The 26,530-nt window shown below is 52.4% G+C and overlaps 1 protein-coding gene across 1 annotated transcript; it reads right to left on the bottom strand.

Moving 5' to 3' along the window:
* Nucleotides 1-17,352: 17,352 nt before the first annotated feature.
* On the bottom strand, nt 17,353-22,189 carry SLC3A2 (solute carrier family 3 member 2). Its single transcript, XM_044680586.1, has 10 exons — nt 22,133-22,189; nt 21,567-22,040; nt 21,151-21,324; nt 20,943-21,037; nt 19,896-19,964; nt 19,734-19,792; nt 18,849-19,032; nt 18,167-18,307; nt 17,937-18,017; nt 17,353-17,848 (listed from the first exon to the last, which is right to left on the bottom strand). The coding sequence occupies exons 2-10, from the start codon at nt 22,006-22,008 to the stop codon at nt 17,480-17,482; spliced, it is 1,614 nt and encodes a 537-aa protein (XP_044536521.1). The 5' UTR covers nt 22,009-22,040; nt 22,133-22,189; the 3' UTR covers nt 17,353-17,479.
* Between the last annotated feature and the right edge of the window lie 4,341 nt (nt 22,190-26,530).

Below are 26,530 nucleotides of genomic sequence, written 5' to 3'. Positions count from 1 at the left end.
TCTAGGCCCCAGACTCCGTGTTTGTTTTAATCCTGTGGAGAGGTCTGGGCAGAGGAGCCGGGGGAGGGGAGGGGGGGGGCGGAAGAAAGCAAATTTCTCACCTGGGCCGGCACGCCCTCTGGTGGCCACATTGGAGAACTGACTCCCTAGAGGAGGGGAGAGGAGAGACGTCGCGGCTCCCTGGAACAACCTGGAACTGGGCCATGAGATGGGACGGGCAGAGAGCTCCGGCCAAGCGGGTCTGGCCCCACCCTGGGAGGCCAGGGCCCCGGGCAGTCTTCCCTAGCCCCCGTCCTCTGCCGAGGCCACCCCCACCCCAAGCCTAGAGCCCAGCCCGGCCCCGGGCCGGAATGGAAAGAGGGAGGAGAATCGCTCCGGAGTCCTGGCTGAGTCCGACGTCTAAGGACAAACTCTCTCGCATGCGGCCCTTGCCACCGGTCCTGTGATGCCCCACTTCCAGCTCTGCCTCCCCTGCCCTGCCCCAGTGACACCCACAGACCCAAACCCTGCTCTGGGCTCTCAGGCCAGGCACCCCGCGCCAAGTGCGCCCACAGACCCAGTGTTCCATGCATGGCCGCCCAGCCCGCACCCCCACCCCGCCCGGACCCTTCTTGGCCCTGAATGTTTCTGTTCTTTCAGTCTTTGGTGAGAGATGTGTGTAAATAAAACCAACAGCAGGAGTTCCCAGGCTGCAGCCTTTCTCTGCGGGGCCAGGCTGGGGGCTGGGGAAGACTCCCCATGGAACCCCCTGGCCACCTCCCAGAGGCTCCAGAGCCTTCTCCCGTTGAGAGGCCGCAGGGAGCAGCCCTGGGAATGACAGCTCCTGAGCACCTTTCTGCGGGAGTGTGGGCACTCCTGGGACTCGGCACAGGGAGGAACGAGTGTTGGGGTGCCTCTTGCCAGCATTGACAAGGGCCCGGTGTCCTGCCGCCCCAGAGACCAGGTTCTTGAGTTTGTCAAGGTCTCTGAAGGGGCCGAGCCTAGCCGGCCACTGGAGCAGCTTTGCTCCAGTAATTCCATTAGTATCAACACACAGTAACCACCTACTGTTTGCATAGGACCGTGGGAAGTGCTAGGCAGACACAAAGTGTAGATGAGGCTTGGATCCCTGCAGTCTAGTAAATCTGAGGATGAAGCCCAAACAGAAGAAAGAATTCACAATTAGTAAGTGCTTAGACATGGTTAAAGAGACAGATTAGGGGGCAGCTGGGTAGCTCAGTGGATGGAGAGTCAGGCCTAGAGACGGGAGGTCTTAGGTTCAAATCCGGCCTCAGACACTTCCCAGCTGTGTGACCCTGGGCAAGTCACTTGACCCCCATGGCCCACCCTTACCACTCTTCCACCAAGGAGCCAATACACACAAGTTAAGGGTTTAAAAACGAAACAAAAACAAAGTTAAGTCACAGTCAGCCAGCTTTTATCCACAATTTGGGGCCGGGATAAGCCTCTTCACTCGACCACTTCTCCGGGGACACTGTTATATTGAAGCTGAGTGTAGCAGTTTCTTCACAGATATTCCTGTGGGGTCCTTAGTGTTTCACCACCACGACTTAGTGCTACGCCTAGGGATTCCACACTCACTCAGCTGAACCATCAGAGGACTGTGCCTGCCTCCATTATTCTATAAGAGAACCCAGACTTCTGACCCCGAGTCCCACCTCCTCCGGCCACTCCACCACGGCCCCTCCCTACGTTAAAGACGAAGACGGAACTAGCTCACCCAGAGGGGAATGGGCAAAGCAAATAGCAAATCCACTTAGAAGCAAGGAAGAGAACCAATGAGGCCTCAGCTCCTCCTCTTATGGTTGAGGAAATAGAGGTCCAGAGTGGTGCCCAAGGGCACCAAGGGCACCAGCAAGTCAGGGGGAGAGGCAGAACTGCTGGCCCTGAGTTCTTTCCACCAAACTCTATGAGCCACGCCCTCAGAAAAGGGAGAAGTCAGTGGGGTCCCCAAGGCTTCGAGCAGGAGGTGACCCTTGTTATAAAATATAAGGGGGGGCAGCTGGGTAGCTCAGTGGAATGAGAGTCAGGCCTAAGGACAGGAGGTCCTGGGTTCAAACCCGGCCTCAGCCACTTCCCAGCTGTGTGACCCTGGGCAAGTCACTTGACCCCCATTGCCCACCCTTACCAATCTTCCACCTATGAGACAATACACTGAAGTACAAGGGTTTAAAAAAAAAAAATATATATATATATATATATATGGGTAAACTGGATGCTACCACTCAATTGGGTGACAGTAGTGGTAGTTAGATAGGTGGTTAGTGCAAGATCACCTGAGTCTTGCCGCCTAGCTGGATGTTGTAACGACTCCCTCCTTTGCAACAGTGCCCAGGCAGGATCCCTCAGGTCAGCGGATGGGGTGCCCCTTTCAGGTCCCACCTGGGGTTGATCAATAGTGGGTTTGGGGCTCTGTTAGCCTTGGACACGTTTATCTGACTGCGTTTGCTCCCTTCCCAGAGAAGCGATGACAACCACTCCAGGAAGGTGCTTGATGAGTTTTATATATATATATTTGGCAAGGAAGGAATGTTTGGGAAATGGGAAGAGGAATAGGAAACCCTAAACTAATCTTTGACAATACTAAGCCCTCAGGACTGTAGGCTGGTTAGTGATTCTGGCTTGTTCTTCAGCTCCTCTGGCCGAGCCTGGCCACAGCCAAACCAGAGCAAGCAAGCTGTTGGCTGATGTCTCTCAGTTCCTTCTTCTTGCCAGATGTTATGCCTTTCTACAGCCTTCAGGAACCACCCTTTATCCACCCTCTTCTTCTCCTGCCCACTTCCCGGATCCCTCCCAGGCCGGGATACCGAGACACCTAAGGATGGTTTGGATGCCTAAATATCGGGGCACAGAAGAATCAGAGGATTCACGGTCTGGATACAGGTCGGTCAATGTCTGAGGGGTTCAGACAGGAGTTCTTGCAAGATTTAGCCAAGCAAGCCTCAGTTCCCAATAGATCAGGGTCCACAGATCCAGGAGAAAAGAAAGAACCCCTTGTCAGGGGCTGCCAGGCTATTTATACCCCCCTGGCAACCGCTTTCTCCCCTGCCCTCATGGCCTCTGGGAACATTCTGAGGTCCAACAGTCTTCACCTGTCAATCAAGGTGGGACTCTCAGCTCCCAGAGTTTCAATATGACACCCTCAAGCCAGTCTCCAGAACAGGAGATTTGGCAACTCTCCTCCCAGGACAACCAGAGGCTCAAGTCCTCCTGGGACTGGGAGCTACTGAGTAAGAATGGGGGATGGGGAAGGAGCACCCAACTAGCCAGGAGCAGGTAAGTGCGCAGCATCCGGCCAACAGGGAGCAGAGAAGAAGGGAGGAAAGATGGCATCGGCCCACCCAAAACATCCCTCCCTTCTGGGCTGGAGGAGGAGGAGGACGTTCTTGGCCCGAGAAACAACAGGTCTCTTCATGGCTGAGCAGGAAGTGAGGGAAAACAAGCAGCATTGTGCTGACTGCCCTTGGCTTGAGACTGGGGGGCAAATCCTGGATCTGACAGCTGCCCCCTGGGAGCTCCAGAGGATGGGGTGGAGCAAGCAGGGTCCTCCTTTGTGACTACACACACACACACACACACAAAGATACACACAGAGATACACACACAAACACGTACAGACACACACAGATACATACACACATAGAGATACACACAGAGACACACACAGATAGACACACAGACACACAGATATACAGACACACACACAGACACAAACACATAGACACACCCAGACACACACAGATACACACACAGAAACACATAGAGATACACACAGACACACACCCAGAGACACACACAGATAGGCACACAGACACACACACACGCACACACGCACTCACTCACACTCACACACTCTCACACACTCACACACTCACTCACACACACACACACCCTCAATCAGGCTGCAGGAAGGCTTGGGTGACTCTCCATCTCCATCTGCTGGCTCCATCCAGAATGGGCAGAGGAGGAGCACTTGGGGGAAGTCCAAAGGGATTTCAGCTCATGCTTCTGCAGCCCAGTTGAGCCTCTTCTGGACGGGGCTTCCCTCTGAGATCCAAGTGAACTGTCTACCCCCCGCAGGGATGGGGCCCCTTCCGGCCACGGTCCCCCCCAGGGATCCAGGATGCTCCCTCCGTGGGCTGAAGACCAAACCAACGTCGCCGGCTGTGTCTTTTGACTGGAGCATAATTTGGATGGAGGTGAGCCAGAGCAGCCTCCCAACTCCTCAGCCTCACTCTCTCTGCCAGACTCGCCCAAGTCCAGTGACAAGACCAAAGTCAAGACGACTGAGGATGGCCCAGGATGCCGCGGGGGTCCTTGGCACCTTCCGTGACTGTCCAAGCTCTAAGCTCTCCACTGGGCCTGCGTGGGCTGCCTTGGCGGCTCTCGGAATAAACGGTTCTCATCTGTCCTTCTCCCTGGCTGGGGTGGACGCTGCCCCCCTCACTCACCCATCGGTCACCCTTCCCCTGGTGTAGCTGGCTGACCGAGATGGTTGTGCCTGGGTGTGGCCACTGTGGCATCCCACAGGTGAGAGCTGGCGGCCAAGTGGGCACCGAACAAGGGAAGCAGCCCTCACCCCAGAGGTGCTGGTCTTCCCCCAACACCCTTTCTGTTCCAATAGAGCCCTACTTGCTCTAGAACCCACAGCCTTACCTGTGAGGCTCAAGAGCTAAGGGAGAAAGAGAGAAGCTTCGGGTTCCCCTACTTGCTTCCTGCAAGGAGCCCAGGGAGGAAAATTCCAGGAGCAGGAAATCTAAGAGAAGGAAGAGGTAACCGGCTATTAGCCACCTCTAGGAACTGACCTCCAGTCATCAAGCATTTCCCGGGGCCCAGCTCGCCGGCAAGGCTCTGTGCTGGACGCAGGCCGTACAGAGCCAAAGAGGACCCACTCACATCTTGGCCACCCAAGAGCTCCCCTTTGAATTCAACAGAGATGGTTAAGCTTCCAGGGAGGTAAGAAGGACATTCTAGTTTGTTATTTGAATGGATCTGTGATCTCCGGGAAAGATCACAGATTTGACCTGGGAGAGAGACTCAGAAGTTCTCATTTTACCAAAGGAGAAACTGAGGCACGGGGTGGCGTGATGACATGTGCAAGATGACAAGGCAGGATGCATCAGAACTGGGTCAGCACTCATTTCTATTTCTCAGTCTTGTCTAGGTCCAGAGGATTGATTTAGAGGGAAAAGAGGTTTTCAAAGTCATTGAGGCGAGAACTCGCTCTTCCTGGTGACGAGGCTAAACAGAGCTTCCTTTGCAGTTCATCCTGTCCAGACACGGAGGCCGATGGCCTCCCCTTCGTCCTTTCTCGAGGAGATCAGGAAGGAGCTCCCAGTCTGCCTGTGTGCTCCAGCCTCTGCCCTTACACAACATACATGCCGATATTCCCTCAAACACACACCTCGGCACCCTCCACTCTCAGGACTGCCCCCTCATTCCACCACAGACATGCACACCCGCCACCTTGTGCTCACCCACAGGCAGCGAGGTGGTACAGTGGATGGAGCATCAGGCCTGGAATCAGAAAGACCTGCGCTCCGATCTGGCCTCAGACACTTCCTAGCTGGGTGACCCTGGGCAAGTCACTTTACCCTGTTTACCTCTGTTTTCTCATCTGTGAAATGAAGGAGAAGGAAGTGGCAAACCGCTAATATCCTTGCCAAGAAACCTCCAAAAAAGAGGTCACAAAGAGTTGGACGTGGCCAAAGCGGCTGCACACCATCACTCCGGCATGCCTTTATCTGATCACATCCCAACATCCCATCTCTTACTCAGTCATCCTAGACGGCCTCCCCTGGACCTCCGGACTTTCCCCTTCTCCTTCCCTCTTTCCTTCCTTCCCCGTACCACAGTCTTGATCCTGGAGTTAACAACCCCATACTGTCCCCTATTCTAGAATCTCCTAGTCCTATCTCTTTTTTTTAACCCTTATCTTCCATCTTAGAATCAATACTGTGTATCAGTTCCCAAACAGAAGAGTTTTAAGGACTAAGCAATAGGGGTTAAGTGACTTACCCAAGGTCACACGGCTCCAAAGTCTCTGGGCCTGGCTCTTGGCCTACTAAACCACTCAGCAGCCTTCCCAGCTCTTGGTCTTATTGTTGCCCTGAGAGTGGAGGCCCTCTGTTGCTCCTCTCCACTTGTTAGAACTCTCCTTCCTCCCCTTCATTGTAGGTCCAAACTCCTTGTCCTGATCCTCTGTCTTCTCCCTTACTCCAGAGTGATGGTGCTCCTTTCCAAGAGCCATACTTCTATGTGTGCCCTCGAACCCATCCCCTGCCATCTCCCATCTCCTTTGGCACAGTGGCTCTCTCTAATCTTCTGGGTGTCCTGATCTACCAGCTCCTTCCCTAGTAGAGCAAGAGCAGACCCGTCAGGGAGCCTTTGCCCCTCACTTCTCTCCCCTCTTGCCCTTCAGGCTGGACACTGGCCTTCCAGTCACATCCCACTTCACTCAGGGGCATTCCTCCTTCCCAAAGGCCATGAGCCGTGCCCCTCCCACCCCCCGCCTGGGGCTGGGCAGACATACTGCCCGGATTCCCAGGGAGTCACCATTTGCCATCCCTCCGATAGGACAAAGGACCAACGGGACTTAGCACTGTCCTGTCACCTCCTCCTGAAGTTCGCCAGGTTCTAGGTACCATCTCTTCTACACTATGCCCTCCAAACCCCTCTGACCTGCTGATATGCCCCAAGGACCCCGGGGTCTTACCAACTGCCCTGCTCTGAAGTCTTTCTTTTTTTAAATCCTTACCTTCTGTCTTATAAACAGTACTGTGGGGGGCAGCTGGGTAGCTCAGTGGATGGAGAGCCAGGCCTAGAGACGGGAGGTTCAAATCCAGCCTCAGATATTTCCCAGCTGTGTGACCCTGAGCAAGTCACTTGACCCCCATGGCCTAGCCCTTACCACTCTTCTGCCTTGGAACCAATATACAATATTGACTCCAAGACAGAAGGTGAGGGTTCAAAAAAAAAAAAATAAAAAAAGGAATCAATACTGTGTCTTAGTTCCAAGGCAGAAGTGTGGGTAAGGGTTGGGTAATGGGAGTTAAATGACTTGCCCAGGGTCACACAGCTAGGAAGTGTCTGAGGCCAGATTAGAACCCAGGATGTCCCATCTCTAGACCTGGCTCTCCATCCATTGAGTCACCCAGCTGCCCCTTCTTTCTTTAACCCAAACCTTCTGTCCTAGAATCAATACCAAGTGTCAGTTCTAAGGCAGAAGAGCAGTAAGGGCTGGGCAATTGGAGTTAAGTGACTCACCCAGGGTCACATAGCTAGGAAGTATCTGAGCTCATATTTGTGCCTCTCAACCTGGCACTCTATCCAATGAGCCACCTAGCTGCCCCTCCTGCCCTGAATTCTTGAAATTACTGGGGCTTCTCAGTCATCCCGCAACTGAGGTCTCCTATGTGCACTGACTCCCCCATACTTTGGGAGTGGGGACTAGGTTACCTTTCTCCTTGTATTCTCAGCACATAGCACAGGGCTTGGCACACAGGAAGTGCTTAATAAATGCTTTTTCATACATTTGCTTCTTCCTCGTTTACAAATACATTCAGGTCTTGTCTAGCCTTAATAATCCTCCACTTGAATTTCCCATCCATCTCTCCTCCTGCTTACAGTAGTCCAACTCCTAGATGCAGCCATCTACCCCCTTGCCTTGACTTCCTCTCCTCTGGCTGACTTCTAAACACCTTATTGTCTGGCTTCGTGCCTTCTCGCTCAGCTGACTCTGCCATCCCACCCCGCCTGACTCCTCCTCCCCCCCAAAGTTAACGATGATGTCCCAAGTGGCAGCTCCAGCAGCCTTTCCGAAATCTGCCTCTTTCCAGACCTCGGCGGCACTCAGCGACCCAGACCTGGACTTCTGTGGCTTTTAGCTGACTCTTCCGACCCATCTGACTTCTCCAGTTTCTGTTCTAAATCCTGCCCCTATCGGCATGTGTGCCCCAAGGCCCTGCCCAGGCCCTCTTTTCTCTCTATCTCTTGCTGAATGTCCCAGATCCATCCTGCTATGACTGATCTCAGGATCTCAGGGCATCTCTGGCTCTCCAACTCCTCGTTGGGAGATAAGAAAACTGGGGCTGAGACATGAAAAAACTTGGCCAAGGTCAGGCAGCTCCCCTCCATGTGACTCTGACTCTGACTCTGTCTCTGTGTTTCCCTCGCTGTCTCTATCTCCCCTCCACTTCTCTCACGGTCTCTGTGCCTTTTGTCTCTGTCTCTGTCTTCCTCTCTTTCTTCTCTCTCTGTCTTTCTATCTCTTTCCATCTCACTCTCTGTCTCTATTTTTCTGCCTCTCTCTCTTTCTCTGTCTTCCTTTTTCTCTTTATCTCCATCTTTCTCTGTCTCTATCTGCTTTCCTTTCTCTATCTCTCTGCCTCTCTCTCTGTCTCTCCATCTCACCCCTCTGTCTTTCTCTCTCCCTCTCTCTCTGTCTTCCTTTTTCTCTCTATCTCTCTCCATCTCTCTGTCTCTATCTCTCTGCCTCTCTCTGTCTTCCTTTCTCTCTCTCTCCATCTCACTCTGTCTCTATCTATCTCTCTATCTATATATCTCTGTCTTCCTTTTTCTCTCTCTCTCCATCTCTCTGTCTCTATCTCTCTGCCTCTCTCTATCTCTGTCTTCCTTTCTCTCTCCATCTCACTCTCTGTGTCTATCTCTCTGCCTCTCTATATCTCTGTTTCTCTGTTGCTATCGATCTCTGTCTTCCTTTCTCTCTCTATCTCTCTCCATCTCTGTCTCTAGCTCTATTTCTCTGTCTGTCTGTCTGTGTCTCTGTGTGTGTGTGTGCTTCTGACCTCATCAGCTCTCATAGGTTCCATCATCTCCCAGATCTAGATATCCAGTCCTAATCATTTTCCCGAGCCCCAATCCCTTGTCACCAGCTGTCTAGGGATCATTTCCTCCTGGATTCGCTATACGCTGTCCTGATGAGTTCCCAGAGAGCTGGGCGACTTACCGACGAGGGGGCTGGCCTTGGTGCCTAGAAATCCTGAGTCTGAATCTTACCTCAGTTTCCTGAGTCTCTCGGTCTGTAAAATGGAAGTCCCAATAGCACCTCACAGGATTGTTGGGAGATAATGAAATGCCTTACATTGTTGTTGTTGTTGTTGTTCAGTTGTTTCCGACAACTTATGACCCTATTTGGGGTTTTCTTAGCAAAGATATTGACGTGGTTTGACATTTCCTTCTCCAGCTCATTTGACAGTGAGAAAACTGAGGCAGAGGAAAGTGACTTGCCCAGGGCCTCATAGCTAATAAGTGTCTGAGGCCAGATTTGAACTCAGGTCTTCCTGATTTCAGGCATGGCATTCTATCCTGGCTCCCCCATAAAGTGCTCTTTTTCTCCTCAAATGCACTCTCTTCCAGATGTCTCTGTTTCTGTTCAGGCCCACCCCTGGCTGGGGCACCCCAGGCTCAGGACTTCAGCCTCACCTCTGACTCCTCTCTCTCACTCCCCTCGTGTATCCAGTTGGCAAATCTCATTGATCCTTGCATGCCAGCATCTCTCCCTTTCCCTCACCCACACAATCCCCACCTCCGTTCACGTCCTCCTCCTCCCCAATCTCCAGGATTATCACGAGAGCCGCCTTCTGGGCCTCCCTGCCTCTAGCCATTCCCATCCTCTCCTCAGCAGCCCAAGTGATTTCCCTAAAGCCCAGCTCTATGTCACTTCCTGCTGAAACTCTCTGGGGTCTACAGGGTAGGTATATGTACCAAAGCTGTGGATTACAGCTTTCAGCTGCACCATAACTTTTGGGACACGCTAGTCTGGTCTCCCCTGGGAAAGCCCAGGATCTGCTTCACTTCTCTGTACCTCCCCAGAGCCAGTAGGGTGACTGGCACATAGTAGGTGCTTAAAAAAAAAAAATGTCTGTTGAATGACTGTCCAGACTGGCATTCATTTGTCCCTTGGCAGACCTGGAATCTGAACTCTTGATTCTGCAGTTCCCCAGGCCAGAGCCCTTTCTACATATCCTCCTTCCATTTTGTGGGTGTCTGAGCTACCCCCTTGGGCAGCCTTCATTTCCAATCATATGGTTCCCTAATAGAGCTTCTGGCATAACATTCATGCTTGGAGATCTTCTGCAGCCTCCTCACAGCCCATCATGCACTCTGAGTGGCCTGAAACAGATTCCTCGGAGATTCCCAGCATGCATCGCTGTACAGAGAATGCTGGCATTAAAAAGATGGGTCTTTGGGCAGGGGAGCCCCTTAGGACCCTCGAAAATCCTCGGAAGGGTCAGGATCCCCCAAATGGAATCTCTTCCTCCTCTTTACTGCTGGGTCCAACGGCAGAGGCCACATTGGGCTAACTCAATGGCCATCCGTGATGATTGTTACTATTCCGGTATGTCCAGATCTTTGTGACCCTGTTTGGGATTTTCTTGGCGAGATACTGGAGTGGTTTGCCATTTCCTTTGCCAGCCCATTTGATAGGTGAGGAAACTGAGGCACTGACAAAGTGACATGCTGTGGGTCACCCGGCCAGCTGGATTTAACCTCAGAAAGACAAGCCTTCCTGACTCCAGGACTGCGCCACCTGGCCGCCTTATTGATCACGGAAAACAAACAGAGAAAGGTCACTGGGCGGACAGAAGCCTAGCATTGGAGTACAAGACCTGCCTTTAATATATATTAACTATATGATCTTGAACAAGTCCTATAACCTTGCAGGCAGGGTCCCAGGCAAATCCTACAACTAGAATTTACAAATGAATTGCCGATCTGCATCTGGGTGTGCTCCCCCCACAGAGTCATTGATGTGGTGGGCACAAAACAAAATATAACACGAAATGTGATGGGGCCACTTCCTAGCTGAGTGACCCTGGACAAGTCACTTAACCCCCATTGCCTAGTCCTGACTGCTCTTCTGCCTTGGAACCCATCCACAGTATTGATTCTAAGACAGAAGGTAGAGGTTTAAAAATAATAATAAATTCCTAGCTGTGAGACCCTGGGCAAGTCACTTAACCCCCATTGCCTAGTCCTTGCCATTTTTCTGTCTTAGAATCAATACTAAGAAGGAGATATGGGTTGTTTTGGTTTTTTTTGGTTTCCTCTGTTCTCTTTTATATTTTATTTTATGCATAAAAGAATTACTCCAAGGACCCCATAGAGTTTAAGAACCCTTATAATAAGGTATAGCTTAGGTTATAATGGGAATTTCAACTAGAATCATTTTTTTTCCCTCTCTTCCTACACCCTCCTCCCCACCAGTCTGAAGAGACTTGTTAAAAGAAAAGGGTTAAGGGGCAGCTGGGTAGCTTAGTGGAGTGAGAGTCAGGCCTAGAGACAGGAGGTCCTAGGTTCAAAAGCGGCCTCAGACACTTCCCAGCTGTGTGACCCTGGGCAAGTCACTTGACCCCCATGGCCCACCCTTACCAATCTTCCACCTATGAGACAATACACCGAAGTACAAGGGTTTAAAAAAAAAAAGAAAAGGGTTAAGACAACCTCTGGGGGAGTTTTCCCAGTGCTGTGCTCTGCAGAGTCTGGAGCAGAAAAATCACTGGCTAGAATTTTCTCACCGATTTTCAGGTTCTGGCTAATCTTAGCTCTTGTCTACTCTGGCCAGCCCCGTGCTATCTTCCATCCTCACACTTATATCTTCTCTTCCCCCATCTCCCCTTCCCCATTTGTGGCACCTCGAAATGTGCTCAGGGCACAGCTGCCCACTCTTCTTAGGATACCAGTGAATGGCTCAGGATCAGGATTCTCTGTGATCCCAGAGAAAGTCCTACAGAGGCTCTGTGAGAAGGGCTGCCTGAGCTATTTATGGGTCTACTGCTGCAGATCAAAAAAATGTGGTCCAAGAAAAGTAACTCCCCTTCCAGCCCACAGGTCAGTCAGTCAACAAACATTTATTAAGCACCTACTGCTATTGGCCTGGCACTGGGCTAAACTCCGGGGTTTAAAAACAGCTCCTGTGACAGTACATTCAGTCTACTACCTCTTGCCCACTTACCTGGGGAACTCTCTGCCTCAGTTTCCTCATCTGTAAACATGGTGATGTAATGCAATGTGGCTAACAGAAACTTTTTGCTTCTGTAATTTCTAACGGTCACAAGTCAGTTAAACATCTTAGAATCTTCAGAAAGTCAGTTAGAACTTTAAGCTATAAATAGAGGTGAAGTTCCAACTGACAGGGCTTTTGCCTTCTGGCTTTTGCTTTGGCTTAACCTGTTGGTTTTGGCCTAATTGCTTCAGCCTTGGCCTGGGCTTATTTTGTCTTGGGGAAATTTAGACCTATCTCATTTCTTTGGACCTCTCCCTGATCTCCCATCTCCATCCCTCTCCTTCCCCAAATTTCCTTTGGGCCCTGGGTGGAAGGGTGGGCTTGGTGTTTAGACATTGTGGGTTTAGTTTCTATAGGCTAGTAGAGTATCCTTAAATAAGTTACCCCTAGTTTTAATGATTTGATAAAGACTTTACTTAAAAGGCGGTCAAATCTTCCTGACTGGGAGAGCTGGACTCTCTCAGTGTAAACCTCTCTGCTACCCATCCCCCACCCTCACCCCTCTCCCTAGCAGCAGTTAGAAAACCCTGAACCCCTCCCCCTTCTGACTGACCCTGGTATTAATAAATCCCCTTGTTACTGTAAGGAATAAAATTTAGGTATTATAGATATATATTAAAATATGTGGCCGCCAGGAATCAACAATTCAGGTTGATTCCGTAATTAAATCAGACCCAAGTCAGCATCGGGTTGAAGACTTTATTTACAATCTTACAATCGGTAGGTAAAAGTAGGAATAAAGAGAAAAGTAGAGGCTAGTCCAGCCTGGACTGAGAGAGAAGAAGGTTATAAAGCTTAATAATGAAGCTGTAAGCCACAGGGCCCAACAGCCAGATAGGCAGAGTTTAGAATTGGCCCAGCTAGGCCAAGGAAGTCAGCCTAACTTACCCACGTGACAATATAGAGTGTAAGCTGTCTGTGGTCTCAGGAGATGCTTCTTCTTCCAGTTCGAGACGGCAACTGCCCCCACAGGAAGTTCACTCACTTACTTAAAGAGATCGTGTCTTTCATCACTTCCTGTGGTCCACCTCTAATTCAAATGGACAAATGGCAGTTTCTACATTATTCTTGATTTGTTACTTATTGTCACGTGTGGGTAACTCGTCTCCCCTCCCCACTAAGGGAGCTGAGAGTGACATCATTAGCACGCCTGGGTTGAGTAGATTTTTGACTATTAATGGGATCGAGCTAATTCTATTTACACATTACCTATTCAAACCCTCTAGTGAATCATTATGTTGAAAATTAAGACAAGGGCTCAAGGGGAAGGAATCATTTTATTTCTTGAAAGAACTGGGGGCATCCATCTTGGCAGGAAGTACCTACCTCAAGACTTCCTCCAGCCATCAGTTTGACTGACAGGGAGGGGCCTCTCGACTCCTCCCTGAAGAGACTGGAGAAACTAAGGAGAGAAACCCTCCAGCCAAACCTAAATATTTCTTACTGGCCTTAGTTTCCTCCCTGTATCCTCTGTCTCAAGCCTCTGGGAATAAACCTATTTAAGCTGCCCTCTCCTGCATACCCCATTTCCTTTACCTCCTATATATCTTTCTGTACCTTCTTTCCTCCTCCAATCACCTTATACTCTCCCAATATCCCCTTTATCCTTCCTCACACCCAAATTGCCTACGTTGACCCTACTCAGATTACCTCATTTATTTACTTTTGATAACAGTGATAATAATAGAACAGAACCCCCACCCCCATCCCTGCCAGTGTTGTTGTCAGGATCAAATGAGATCCTTGTAAAGTGCTTTTTTCAGTTCCTGGCAGTTTCAGTCCTATCAGACTCTTCATGACCCCATTTGGGGTTTACTTGGCAAATAATAAATTTATTTAATTTTTATTATTTTATTATTTGTCATATATAATAAAACATTACATGTTTTATTAATTATTTATTGTTTGCAATATGAATAATAAATTAATATAATTGATTTATTACTGCATCCAGAGTAGATGCTATAGAAATGTTTCTTATCATTTTTATTACTTTTCTACAGTCAGTAAGCCATGAAGACAATAACATGATCATCACAATGCATTAATTGGCCTCATTACTTGGGCAGAAGTACAAAACTGAGAGGAGAGATTAGAGGCAGGAAAACCCATTAATAAGGGAAAGACACAGACCTGTCTTCTAGTTGGGCCCCTTTCCCTGTCTGTAAAATCAAGAGTTTTCCAGATTTATAAAATCCTCTTGTCCTCTGTCTGAAAAATAACTCTGATCCAAGAGGGAGGAGATAAATGGGGATTCTGGTCTCGGCACCAGGACAAATCTGCTACTTTGGCAAAGGGCAGAGTATGTGAAAGGTCAGGGAAGGGCTTCTATGCCACATTCCTCCCCTTCCCACCCACTGGGTTCCAGCCACTTTGAGCCACTGGCTGCTCCTCATACCAACATTCCACCTCCTGCCTCATACCTAGAATTCCATCCTTACCTGGGAAATACTACAGAGATGCTTCCCCTCCAAGGCCTTTCCCAACATCCTCTGAGGTGGGGGCACCCCCTCACGGCTCCCCAAAATGATTGTATTCTACACGCTTTGTCTATGATGTCCCCTTTGCCAGTCTCTTGCCCCCTCAAGCATCTCAGTCCTCTCCTCGATGCCTGACGGGTAGAAGGCACCTAACCCCTGTTGGATGGGTCTTTGGGAAGGCAGGAAACAGGAGGCCCCCCAGGAATCGGGCCCCAAAGGACACACTTCAACAGGGTGAAGGGAGGGGCAAATCCTTTCCAGCTTTGGGGGATGACCACAGAGCAGGACCCCAGGAAAACAAAGTGGGTCCAAAAGAAGGGAGTTGTGACCTATCTCTTCTTCCCTATCTGGCTGTCTTTTTGGGTGGGTGAAATCCTCACTGCTAAGATGCTGCCACTCATTCAAGACTCTCAGGTGCCTCTTCACTACCCTTTTAAGGACCCACAACTCAAATCCATTCAACAGACACATATTTTAAACCTACTAGGTGCTAGGGCAGCCAGGAGGTGAAGGGGATAGTCAGGAATTAAAAATCAGCCTGACCTAGGCTGGCTGTGTGACCCCAGGCAAATCTCTAAACCCTTTTTGCCTCTGTTTCCTCACCTGTCAAATGAACTGGAGAAGAAAATGACAAATCACTCCGGTATCTCTGCCAAGAAAACAAATTAGGAGGGGCAGCTGGGTGGCTCAGTGGATAGAGCCAGGCCTAGAGACAAGCCATCCTAGGTTCAAATTTGACCTTGAGGAACCTGAGGCAGAGATTGTGACTTGGTACTATACATCGCTAGAAAATTGGGAAGGGGAGGTAAGATTGAACTCAGCACCTGCTGCCCCCCAAGCCCACTGGTGCCTCCACTGCACCATCTGGCCATACTCCATCCCCTTCCTCCATGTCCAGCACATGTGGAGGGTCTTAATAAAAGCTTCCCAATTGATCATGCAATAAAGCCATTATGGAGAAGTCAAGCAGAGGGAGATGGGCTTCGAGGAAAAGGAGGGTTTGGATTCAGTTATGCTGGGGAAAGTCCGGGGATGTCTAGCAGGCAGTTGGAGAAGCTAGATGGAGGCTTGGAATTCTAGAAAGAGGCCAAGGAGGGGTCTGGGAGGAGAGAAGTGGGAGCTAATCTGGGAGGGGAAAAGGAGGCCTCCAGTTCAGTGTGAACCACCTGGAGGAGGCAGGTGGAGTCATTCATCCTTGGCAATTGGGGAAGGCAGACAAGGGGCCCACCAGTCAGCACCTATCCAGACTCAAGACTTTAATCCCAATGGAATGTGCTTCCTTCCACTCTCAGCACCCAAGACTCCAGAGTGAAACAGACCCTTGAGATTACCTAAGGCAAATGGAGATGGCCAGTCTCATGGCGAGTTTGACCCGAGGCTCCCAGATTTAGAGATCCAGCGCCATTTTACAAGGAAACCCGTCTCTAAGGATAGGTGTCTTGACTGAAGCCATGCCAGTGGTACCAAAGACAAGATTTGACCCAAGGGCCAGGCCTTTTTACCCCAATGCTCTGCCCGGATTCTTGGCCTGAGGGCCTGGGAAATGCCTTCAGAAGGAGGGCAGGCTTCCTCTCTGGCCAGAGGAGTAGGATGGATACTCATGACAGGTCTGAGCAGAGGATGGAGTCGCTTACACCCATCAGGGGAAAGGAGAGGAAGAACTGAGCCAGCAAGGTGGGCGGATTTAAGACCAAGTCTCCAAGGGGCCAGGCGAGGGAAAAGTTTACCTCAACAGGATGGCATGAGGAACAGGGTTTGGGGGCATGGGACTCACATGCCAGCTTACTCTGACTTTGGGCATCACTCACAACCTCTTTGGAGCTAGAAGGGACCTTGTAGGCCAATAGGTCCAACCTTTCCATTTTTTTACTTGTAAGGAAACTGAGGCCCACAGAGATAGATGAATTCATTTGGGTAGTAGGTCCAAGGAAAAAAAAATGAAAACTACAAAGGGAGGCCTTAAGAGAGGAAGCAAGCAGCATAGGACACTTGGTAGAGCCGGGCGGCCGTGAGGAAAAGGGGCGTTGTGGGACCCCAGATCCAGGACCACAAGGGGCTAATCCCATCCCATTCATTATCCAAAGCAAGAGGAACCTGAGGCCCAAGGTTACCCAGGCGGAGAAAGTGAGGTTTGAACCCAGATCCCAATTCCTGGAGACCTGCTGATGGCAGACATGAGGCATCCCAAAGGCCCCAAGTTCCTGACAGAGGCTGACTCACTCCGAACCTCCGGGATGCCCAGTGCGCTTCTCTGATGCCCAAAGACTCCTGCTGTTACCTAACGCAAAGGAATGAATTCCAGGCACGGGTGGATGACTGGGGCTGACCCCTTGTCCACGAGGTTACCCTGTGACCCACAGGCCAGGCCTGAGGGACTTTAGAGACTCTGGCCAGCTGTGTCCACAGAAGGACCCTTCTGAGGTCTCCAAAAAGCAAGAAGAGAAATGTCAGAAAGCTAAACCTGCCAGAGAAAATCCCAAGACAACTGAGGAGTGAGCTCCCGGCTCCCCAGCGGGGGCCACATGGCAGAGCTTTTTGTATTTCTCTCCTTTGGGCAACCCTAGGAGGCAGGCGCTATTCTTTTTCTCATCCCCATTTTAGATGGGGAAAATGATGCTCAGAAAGCCAACCGACTCACCCTGGGCCACACTGGCCCTACGTCTGGAGCAGGACTTGCACCCCAACTCTTGCCTTCTACCCAGCCCACAGGCTGGCTGCCTCCTGGCTGGGTGAATGCAAATGGAGAGCCGCTGCCACAAGCGGGAGCCCAATGGGGATGGGCACACCCAGGTGGGCAGGGAGGCGGCTAGGGCCCCCTCGGAAGAAAAGGGACACAGACCGAAGTGCGCATCACTATTGTTTTAATAGCATGAGGCTCCCACCTTCATCCCAGGGCATCTTTATCAGTAAAAAAACAAAACCAAACCCCCCTCCCACCCCTGCGAATGCCCACACAAGCACAACGTCACGGTCACGCCACGTAGGGGAACTTGAGCAACAGCCCCTCCCCAGGGGCCACGGTCAGCTGGCGCAGGGGCAGCATGCTGCCCTCGGGGTGGCTCCTCTGGGTGCTGAGCATCAGAGCCGCCTTCTCCGGCAGCTCCAGCTTCTGGCCGGGGGCCCCCGAGGGCAGCTTCAGCTCCGTCTGGTGGCTCGAGAAGCCCAGGTTGAGGACGACGAGGAAGCGCTCGTTCTGGTCCCAGCGGCGGACGTAGGCGAAGAGGTCGTCCTTGGTGGGCAGGACCAGGAAGTCTCCGTGCAGCAGGGAGCGCTCCTTCCCGCGGCTGTCACTCAGCTTCCGGAACAGAGAGAGCAGGGAGCCAGGGCTCTCGTTCTGGCCCTGCGAGGGGGAGCGGAGGGCAGAGCTGGGCTGGCGCGCTCCCACAAGCTCCTCTCCGCCCAGCACCCCGGCACGAATCCCTGCTTACCTGGACGGTCATGTTGAGACTCACAGACTCGGAAGGCCCCAGGGTTTTCTCATCCCAAAGCATGATGGGGGCTTCAGCGGGCTGGAAGTGAAAAAGGGATCAACAGTGGAGGGTAGTGGACAAAGGCCAGGCCAGAGGAGCGGTGAGCTGCAGCCCCCTCCCAAAACCCCTGGGCCGAGGGCAGACCCTTCTCCTCTCTCCCGGGAGCCCCTGGGCTGGTCGGTCCTCACCTGTCCAGGAAGGGCCGCCTGCAAGCCGATTTCATCCCCGTAACTAAAGATAGGTGTTCCAGGAAGAGTGAACAGCAACAGGTGATAGAGTCGGAGAAGATGGGCAGGCACGAGGGAGGCCAAGTGGCCCACCTGAGAGTACTGCGGCGACAAGAACAAGATTTCCAGGGTTGGGGGGGGGGGGTGAATGGCTCTCCCAGAAGCCCAGCCTGGCCCCCTCCCTCTCTATCCAGCAGCTGGGGGGCACCACAGGCCACAGAGTGTAGGAAACTGGACCAGATTCAAATCTGATCTCCACTGTGGGACTCTGGGAACGCCACAGAACCTCTGCCTCAATTTCTTCATCTGTAAATTGAGAATAACGGGAAGGAACCTCCTTCCCAGGGTTGTTGTTGAGGACCAAATGAGGTAATCATCACAAAGCACTTGGCACAGTCCCTGACACATAACTTGTTTCCTTTTTCCAAGCTCCCAGGCCAGCTTGATGGCCAAGACCTCCTCCTTCCTTCATGGGAAGAGGGACAAAGAGCTCAGAGCTACCTTGGAGACTTAAGAGTCCAACCACATCCTTTTACAGATGAGGAAACTGAGGCCTGGAGTCCGAGGCAGGATGTGGACCCTCCTCCCTCCCCAGTCCCCAGTTGGGGAGGCAGCCCTGGGGCTCCCGAAGGCCAGGACTCACAGTCCAGCTGCACCAGTGGCCACCAGCAGCATCCAGATAGCTAGTGACCAGGTCTTTGAGCTCTCTTCCCGAAGAGCTCCTTCTCCCAAAGTCTTCCAGATACGAGCTGCTCAGCAGGTCAGTATCATTCAGCAGGCTCATAAGCTGGGAAAGCTCAGAAGCTTCTGTTCCCACAATCAGGACCCTGCAAGGGATGGAAGCAGAGAGGAAAAACAAATGAAGATCAAATCAAACTGGGGAGACCGAAGGCCACACCTAGAGAGGGGAGGTCCCTTCCTAGTCGTGGGACCCCCAATGCCCAGCCCTGACTGCACATCTGTCTTGGAACCAACACACAGCATTGATTCTAAGATGGAAGGTCAGGTAGGTGGCACAGTGGATACAGTGCCAGGCCTGGAGTCAGGAGGACCTGGGTTAAAACCTGGCCTCTGGGGGCAGCTGGGTAGTTCAGTGGATAGAGAGTCAGGCCTAGAGACGGGAGGTCCTAGGTTCAAATCTGCCTCAGACCCTTCCCAGCCGTGTGACCCTGGACAAGTCACTTGACCCCTACTGCCTACCCTTACCACTCTTCGGCCTTGGAACCAATACACAGTATTGACTCCAAGACAGAAGGTCAGGGTTTTAAAAACAAAAAACAAAACAAAAAAAAAACCCTGGCCTCTGCCTTGCCTTCTAGCAAGTCCCTAAAACCCATGTGCCTAGCCCACACCCTTAAGAAAGGGTTTAAAAAAAAGATTAAATCAAGACTGTTAATCAAAGGGCAAAAAAGGACCAGCTAGTTCTTTCAATGATAAAGCTGGCTGAGAGTAAGCTGAGGCTTCCCTACCCAGATGAAGTCACAAAATCAGCCCCAAGGCGACTCCCCTAAATCTTTCGGGTACTCACTTATCGTCACTGATGCTATGTGTGAGATTATTCCACTGAGACAGGGCTGAAGAAGCATCCTGAGGGGAGAGCAGGGAGAGGGCCAAGTCAGGCAGGGAATGAAGGGCATCCCTCCCACTCCAAAGGCCCCTCGGCCACCCGGGAAGAGAAGCCAGAACTTACCGTGAGGTTCTGGACATTAAGGACCTGGATCCCATTCACCCCTTTGTTCAGCCAAAAGCTCAGGGCTTCCTGCGGGACGGGGAACACGAGTAACATGTTACAGACAGAGCAGAGCCTCAAGAGTCAAATAGCCAGGCTCCGGATGACCAGAAGGCCAGCAGAGCTCATCGGAGGGAGATGGTGTTCCCTATGCCACAACTAGTCCCTGCTGGAAACCAACCACATGAGCAGATTTCTGTCTTACCTCATTTGTACTGATATTTCGTTTTTATCTCTCATTTCGTGACATCCCCTACACAGAGCATCCTAATAAGCCTAAGGAAAGCGACAGCCCTAATTTAATGACTACAGAGCATTTCTGGGGGGAAAAATTCCCTCTGCTAAGGTAGGCTACTCTTTCTTTAAAGCCCTTCTGTCTTAGAATTGAAAGGAAGTATCGATCAAGCTTTCATCCGAGGCAACTGGGGTTAAGTGACTTGCCCAGGGTCACAGTGTATCTGAGGCTGCTTTTGGAGCCACCCAGCTGCCCCAAATTGCATAAAGTTCTCCGGCAGGCCCTCTGGCAAAGGGCTTCAGCCTAAATCTTTGCAGAGCCAAAGAAATAGGGGCCGAGAGGCTGAAAGGCTTGGTGAAATCAAGTATTTTTTGGCCTATTTGGGGAGGGAGTGCCAGCAGTTCTGCCAGCTTACAAGGCAGACCAGAACGCTCAAGTGGGGCAGGCCTAGGCCTCTGTGGATGTTAGGAGGTGGCCGCCATAAAGCTGCCTGGCTGGCCTGGCATTCCTTCCCTGTGGAGAGCTCTGATCCTGCCCTCCTGGGCTCCTTGGCCTTCCTCTCTCCAAATCTAAAGCCCTACCACGGCCCCTTTGGCTAAAGCCATTTTTTCCTGCTCCACACTAGAGCCTTGGGTGGGATGAAACCAGGGGCTGATGTGAGGGCCAGAAAGAATACCCAGAAACCCTCAGCCCCTCCAGGCCAAGAGCTCAGGAGCCAAGTTAGTCCCTCCTCCTTCCTTATCTCTCTGGGCAGAGGCTGGGGGAGGCCTCACCTTCATCCTCTCGTTTACTTCTTCACTCTGATGGGGCAGGAACCAGCTGCTCTGGCCTCGGTAGTTGGGGGTGAGATCGAGCACGACATGGATATCTGGGGAGATGGCAGGGCAGGCAGTGAGGGGCAGGCGCCAAGGGGCCCTGGGTCCGTCCTCCCCCCATGCCCCCGGCTCTCCCCCTCCCCAGCCCCCCTTCGGGGTCACCCACTCTTTTTCTTGGCCTCCAGCACGAGGTTGGTGAAGTCTTGGAGGGTGCCAAAGGTGGGGTCGATCTGCTGCAGGTCGGTTCCGGCAAGGTCATCTTGCGGGTTCTTGTGGATGGGCCCCAACACCAGCGCCTTCACCTTGAGGGTGCTCAGGTAATCGAGGCGGGCCTTCACCCCTGCAGGGAAGCGGAGGGCCGGCTAGTGGTCTCGCGGTCTCCCCCTCCCCCGACCAGCCAGCTTCCGCTTAGGGTGGGGGCGGGGCTGACGCAAGGAGTGAGGAGTCTTACTCAAGGGCCGATCTCGGGCGGGGGTGGGGAGGAAGGAATGTGGAGTCAGCAAGCCCGGGGCCGGCCCAGGCCTCCTCGTGCCTGGGCCAGGCATTTCCCATCCCCCGCCGCCCGCCCCGGCCCCTACTCACCGGCCAGCCCCGCCGTGCCGTTACTGGGCTGGCCCTGGAAGGCCTTGAGGGCCCCGAGGCGGTACAGGGGCCCCTGGTGCCACCAGCGCTGTGCGGGCAGCTCGCGGCAGCGCGGCGCCTGCACGATGATGACCACGGCGCCCGCCAGCATGCCCAGCCAGCCAAGCCAGAAGAGCAGGAGCAGGGCCCAGCGGGTGCGCACCCACGCGGGGCTGCCGGCCACCTTGAGCAGCTCCTCCTTGGACAGGCCCGTGAACTTGGCGGCGGCGGCCGCGGCGGCCGCGGCGTCTGCCTCGTCGTCCGGCACCTTGACCTTGACCACACCGTTCTTCTCTCCTCCCGAGGCGGCCGACGGCGGGGCGGCCGCATTCATGGGCTGCTTCTCCGGCTCCAGCTCGTTGAGCTCCACCTCCTTCATGTCCACCTCCGCCTCCTGGCTCATGGTGGCGTGCGCGGCCAAGGCTTCGGTCTCCCCTGCGGGCAAGGAGGAGGGAAGAGGCCGGCTGAGCGCGGCGCGGGGCGCCCGGAGCCCGGCCCGGGCCCGCGGCCAGAGAGGGAACACTTACCTGGAACTTCGGCGTCTCCGATCGCGATCGCGCGTCTGTGCGGCTTCCGGGGCTGTGCCCAGACCCCGGCCTTGGAGCTCCGCCCCGGCCCGCCCCGCCCGGCCTCCTCTAGGAGGAGCCGGCACGCCCCCGGAATGCAGACCAATCGGCCGAGGCCCGGCCTCCCCCGCCAGTGTGACCGTACCCTAGTCCCTTTACCTCTCCCGCTGGCTAGTTCCTTCCCACTCCAGCCCCCCCTGGAAGGCAAGCCTGGGAAATGAGGGGCTAGAGACCAGCCGAGCTCGAGGCCTGCCCTCCCTCGGGCCCTGAGCTTGGGTTGGGGCTGGAGACCGCCCCAAAGGAGGCTGAGAAAGGGGATCTCCAGCATTCCTTCCTTCACTCACTCACCCACTCATTCCTGCCAGCGTGCGTGCATGGGGCCTGGAGTTTCATTAGGAGAGAGAAGTCCCTGCACTCTGGCCAGAGCACTTTCCTGGGGTCACAGAGGTGGGATTTGAACCCTCCTCAAGCTGGCTGTTGGGGGGAGGGGGGGAGCCAGGCCGGCTAAACTATTCTCCCTGCCCTCTCTGGTCCAGGCCAAAGCAGCCACTGGGTAAAGGCGCCTCTGGAGGTGAGCTCTCCAAGGCAGACACTCCACCCAGGGGATGGGGGTGACCGAAAAGCCTGCTCAGCCTGCACAGCCTGCTCCTGGGGGCCCATCCTCCAAGCCACAGGGACCTCGGTGAAAGTTGGAGCAGTGGAGAGACGGGGCCCTTTGGGGGGTGCTTTGGGCAGCAGCACAGAGCCTTGAAGCAAGAGGGCCGGTGCCAACACAGGGCCCCACCAGAAAAGAGTATTAGAGACCTGAGCAAGGGGCCAGAGTCACCCCGGGTTCCAGTGTGGCACACCCTGTCTAGCTGTGTGACCCTGGACAAGTCACTTCAGCCCCATTGCCCAGGCCTTACCACTTTTCTGCCATGGAACCAATACTTAGTATAGCTTTTAAGGCAGGTGGGAGTTTTCAAAGAAGAGAAAGCTGGATGGGCCTTCTGGCCTCCTCATTTTGCAAAGAAGGAAACCCAGGCTCCAGGCTAGTAAAGGACCAGCTCTACCAGGCCACACAGGGAAGGAGCCGCAGAGATAGGAACGGAACCCCCAGTGCTGAGAGTCTGGAGCTGGGGCTCTCTTGTTCAGCTCTGCCATGGGTTGAGGTGTGACGAGGGTGTTTTGGAGGCAGGAGAAGAGTCGGAGCACAGGCTGACCTGAAGGCGGCCAGCCTGGCTGGGGCAGAAGTGCCCAGCAGGTGCCAGTCCAAGGCCTGGCCCAGCCTGATGGGTTCCCACATGATGAAATTGATATTTTGAGAAGAATCTGCTTCCCAAGACCAGGATGGGAACAAACACCCCATCATCCCCCCTTATCAGGGACAACAGATCTCTTTCCTAGGGCTGGCCAGATGGAAGCAGCTGGGCCAAGAGCCTGAGAACCTCAGAAGGTTTGTGCAGGGTGGTTGTTTTTTGGCTTGACTGCGAGTCTGCGGAATGTCTGTCTGCACTATGTGGCCGCCCGCCCGTTTCTCAGGGCTTGGCCTCCCTCTCCTCTGACCCGCAGCCTCTCCACAGGCAGGAAGCAGGAGAGAGGAGGGGGCTACAGGGACTCCCTCCCAGGGTGTGGGGAAATAAGGAGGCCCCTGGGGCCACAGGTCTGAGCCCAGGCCGGAGGGGGAAGCCAAGTACCTTGAGAACCCTTTGTACTGCCAAATGGCCGGGCTCTTAGGAAACAGCTGACCAAGCGGCTCTCTCTCCCTCCCTCCCTCCCTCAGGAGACAGTGCCAGCACTGTTGTTTACTAGGAAGAAGCCAAAGGTCAAGCATGAAAGAGTATGGGCTGAGGAAGGAAGGATCCCAGGGGAGAGGAGGGGAAGGGTTTCCTCTTCACAGGAAGGGGCACTCCCACGTCTCCCCAAACTTCACTCCTACCTCGGACTAGTGCTTGCTCATGTGAAAGCCCAGTAATGCCAAGGTACTGCCTCGATGCTGATAAGGCACCGGGTCTGCCCTGTGAACCCTAGATAGAGGCTGCCAGCTTGGAACTTAAAGGCAAATCTTATTGGGCCAAATTTGAAGGCTGACTTTATCCTCTGCCTTGTTAGTGCCAAAAGTGGGGAAAGGTCAAGAAGACACAGTCTCTGCCCCCTCGGAGCTCGTCCTCTACCAAGGAGCTGTGACAGGGCACCACTGCCTCTTGTAAAAGGGAATTCTTGGTTCTCTTTGAGTTCACACTTGTGAAACGGGAATCCTTTGTTCTCTCTGCTTAGTTAACACTTTTGTTGGCAATAACTTTGCTTGAAGTAGGTGGGAGAAGCTTGAAAACCACTTAGTGAGTTCACACCTTACTTGATGCTAGGTGAGAACAAGCCAGAAACTTAAGAGTTCTCACCCTCAGAAAGGTGCGATTCCAAAGGTGGGAACTCAAACAATTTGGAAGCTGTGATTGGCCCTTGTGAAAAGGGGTAGGAAACCACCATAAAAGCCATGAAGGCAGGCTGGCAAAGGAGGCTGGTAGAGAATGAACTCCAAGAAGGAAGTCGGCTTCAAGAAGGTCGGCTCAAAGAAGAAAGTAGGCCTCAGGAGTCACCTTCAGCTCCAGTCATTGTCTTGGGGGAGTGGATAGCTGGTTTCCCATCCTGTCTTCTGAAGAGAGTTTAACTCTGATTGAAGGTTAACAAGTCCTGGCTGAGCCAAGCATTAGAATAATATTTAGTTAGATGGGTTAATGTCTTCTCTACCCTTTTGTATTTCTCTAACTTTCACCTCTTTCATAAATAAGAGATTTATAATTTTCATATACATGTAGCCAAACCATTCATTTTAACACTTACACTCTACTAAGTCAGGAGCATCTCAAAGAGCTCCATTTTAGGTCTACTCAACATAGTAAGAAATAAGTCCCGAGTCCCTTCCAGACCTTTCTCTGAAAACTCTCGTAGGCTCCACAAAGGATCAATAGGGTAGCCAAGTCTAGAACAAGAAGAGAATCTAGATCCCCATAAAGGCAGTGCATCTACAGTGTGGTGTATGGGGTGGTCGGGGAGAATCGGCGTCTCTGGAAGACCATTTTCCTCCTCTGGTGTCCGCCAGCTCTCACCTGTGGCTCCAAGAAGCCGTAGCATTCACAGCGGCCACACTCCAGGAAAAACCATCTCAGCAGGCAGATGGGCTAAAGCAGGTTGAGGGTAATGACAACCCTCAAACCTGAGTGAGTTAGGAGATGTCCACCCCAGGCATATGAAGACTTCTCCTGGCCACAAAGGTGGCTGAAGCAGGCTCTGTGGAGCACCTAGAGCTCGATCAGACATCAAGATGCCAGTGTCATCCAGCGCATCCCAGGCCACGGCCAGTCGTCCTGACTTTTGTCTTGCCACTGGACTTGGATGACTCTGGAAGAGAGAGCGAGACTGAAGACTGCGCAACTCTGCCTCACTTAAATCTAACTCACACGTCAAGAAGACAAGACCCTATGAGGGATGTCATTAGTCCTCTTGGAAATGAAGGGCCAACAATAACGCCACCCCCTACAGTAATTAATCAACCCACCAATGAGGTCCCATGGATCACTTCCAGAGAACCATGGAGGAAAAAGAGCAAAGAAGGAAGAGTTTTAGAAGACTCAGCAACTATCTATCATTCTGTTTATCCAAGATCCACAAAGAGATTTCAGGAAGTCTGTGAATTTGTGAAGGAAAAAAAATTACAGCTTTGTTTTCACTCACCTCCACTGAAATTTGGCCCTCTGAGGCCCTCACAGGCTTCACCAGATTGACAAAGGGGTCCTCCGATCCCAAAAAGGTGCTTTGGGAAGTTCCCATTTCAAAGGGAAAGAACCCAGCTGAAGGTGGAGGAGAATGTCAACCCCAAACTGTTTTATCATATACGAACAGAGTATTTAATAACTCCAAACATTATAGCATCTGATCCTCACAACAGGCTTGTGAGGTAACTGCTATTATTAGCCTCTATTTTAGAGGCTCAAGGTTAAAGACTTGTTGGGCCAGGAAGCCTCCAGGTCCACATAAAAGCAGCCAGAAGGCCGTGTTTTCCTGGTTCTGGATTCCTCTGTTTTGGAAGGCATGAGGGGCACTGCTGGTCTGTGCATTTCTCTCAAACATATAATAATAAAGAAGAAGGAAAATTGGTTCTGGCAGATGTGTGAAGTCCACAGGAAAGGTACTAAGATCCCTTCTTCACAGAAGGAGCCGGCTTGGAGCAATGGGAAGAGGCAGGTATTAATCTGAGGGACAAAAAGTCAGGCTTACAGAGTAGCACTTTAAGATTGCAAACAAAGTGTTTGAACTCCATAAGCAAACTGGCTCCAAGAAGTGGGGAAGGGCAGGGCCAGGGCCCACCCAACCACAGGTCCA

This window comes from Gracilinanus agilis, chromosome 6, assembly GCF_016433145.1.
Source record: "Gracilinanus agilis isolate LMUSP501 chromosome 6, AgileGrace, whole genome shotgun sequence".
Lineage (NCBI taxonomy): Eukaryota > Metazoa > Chordata > Mammalia > Didelphimorphia > Didelphidae > Gracilinanus > Gracilinanus agilis.
The sequence above is the reverse complement of the archived record's forward strand: the minus strand, read 5'-3'. Positions and strand labels throughout refer to the sequence as shown.

What these genes read in the sequence shown, in the direction of transcription:
- SLC3A2 (XM_044680586.1), bottom strand. Translation starts at nt 22,008, where the DNA reads ATGAGCCAGGAGGCGGAGGTGGACATGAAGGAGGTGGAGCTCAACGAG. An exon ending in TTAATGTCCAGAACCTCACG is followed by an intron (nt 19,793 to 19,895) that starts GTAAGTTCTGGC and finishes CTCTCCCCTCAG; the next exon opens with GATGCTTCTTCAGCCCTGTC. An exon ending in CATAGCATCAGTGACGATAA is followed by an intron (nt 19,033 to 19,733) that starts GTGAGTACCCGA and finishes CATCCCTTGCAG; the next exon opens with GGTCCTGATTGTGGGAACAG.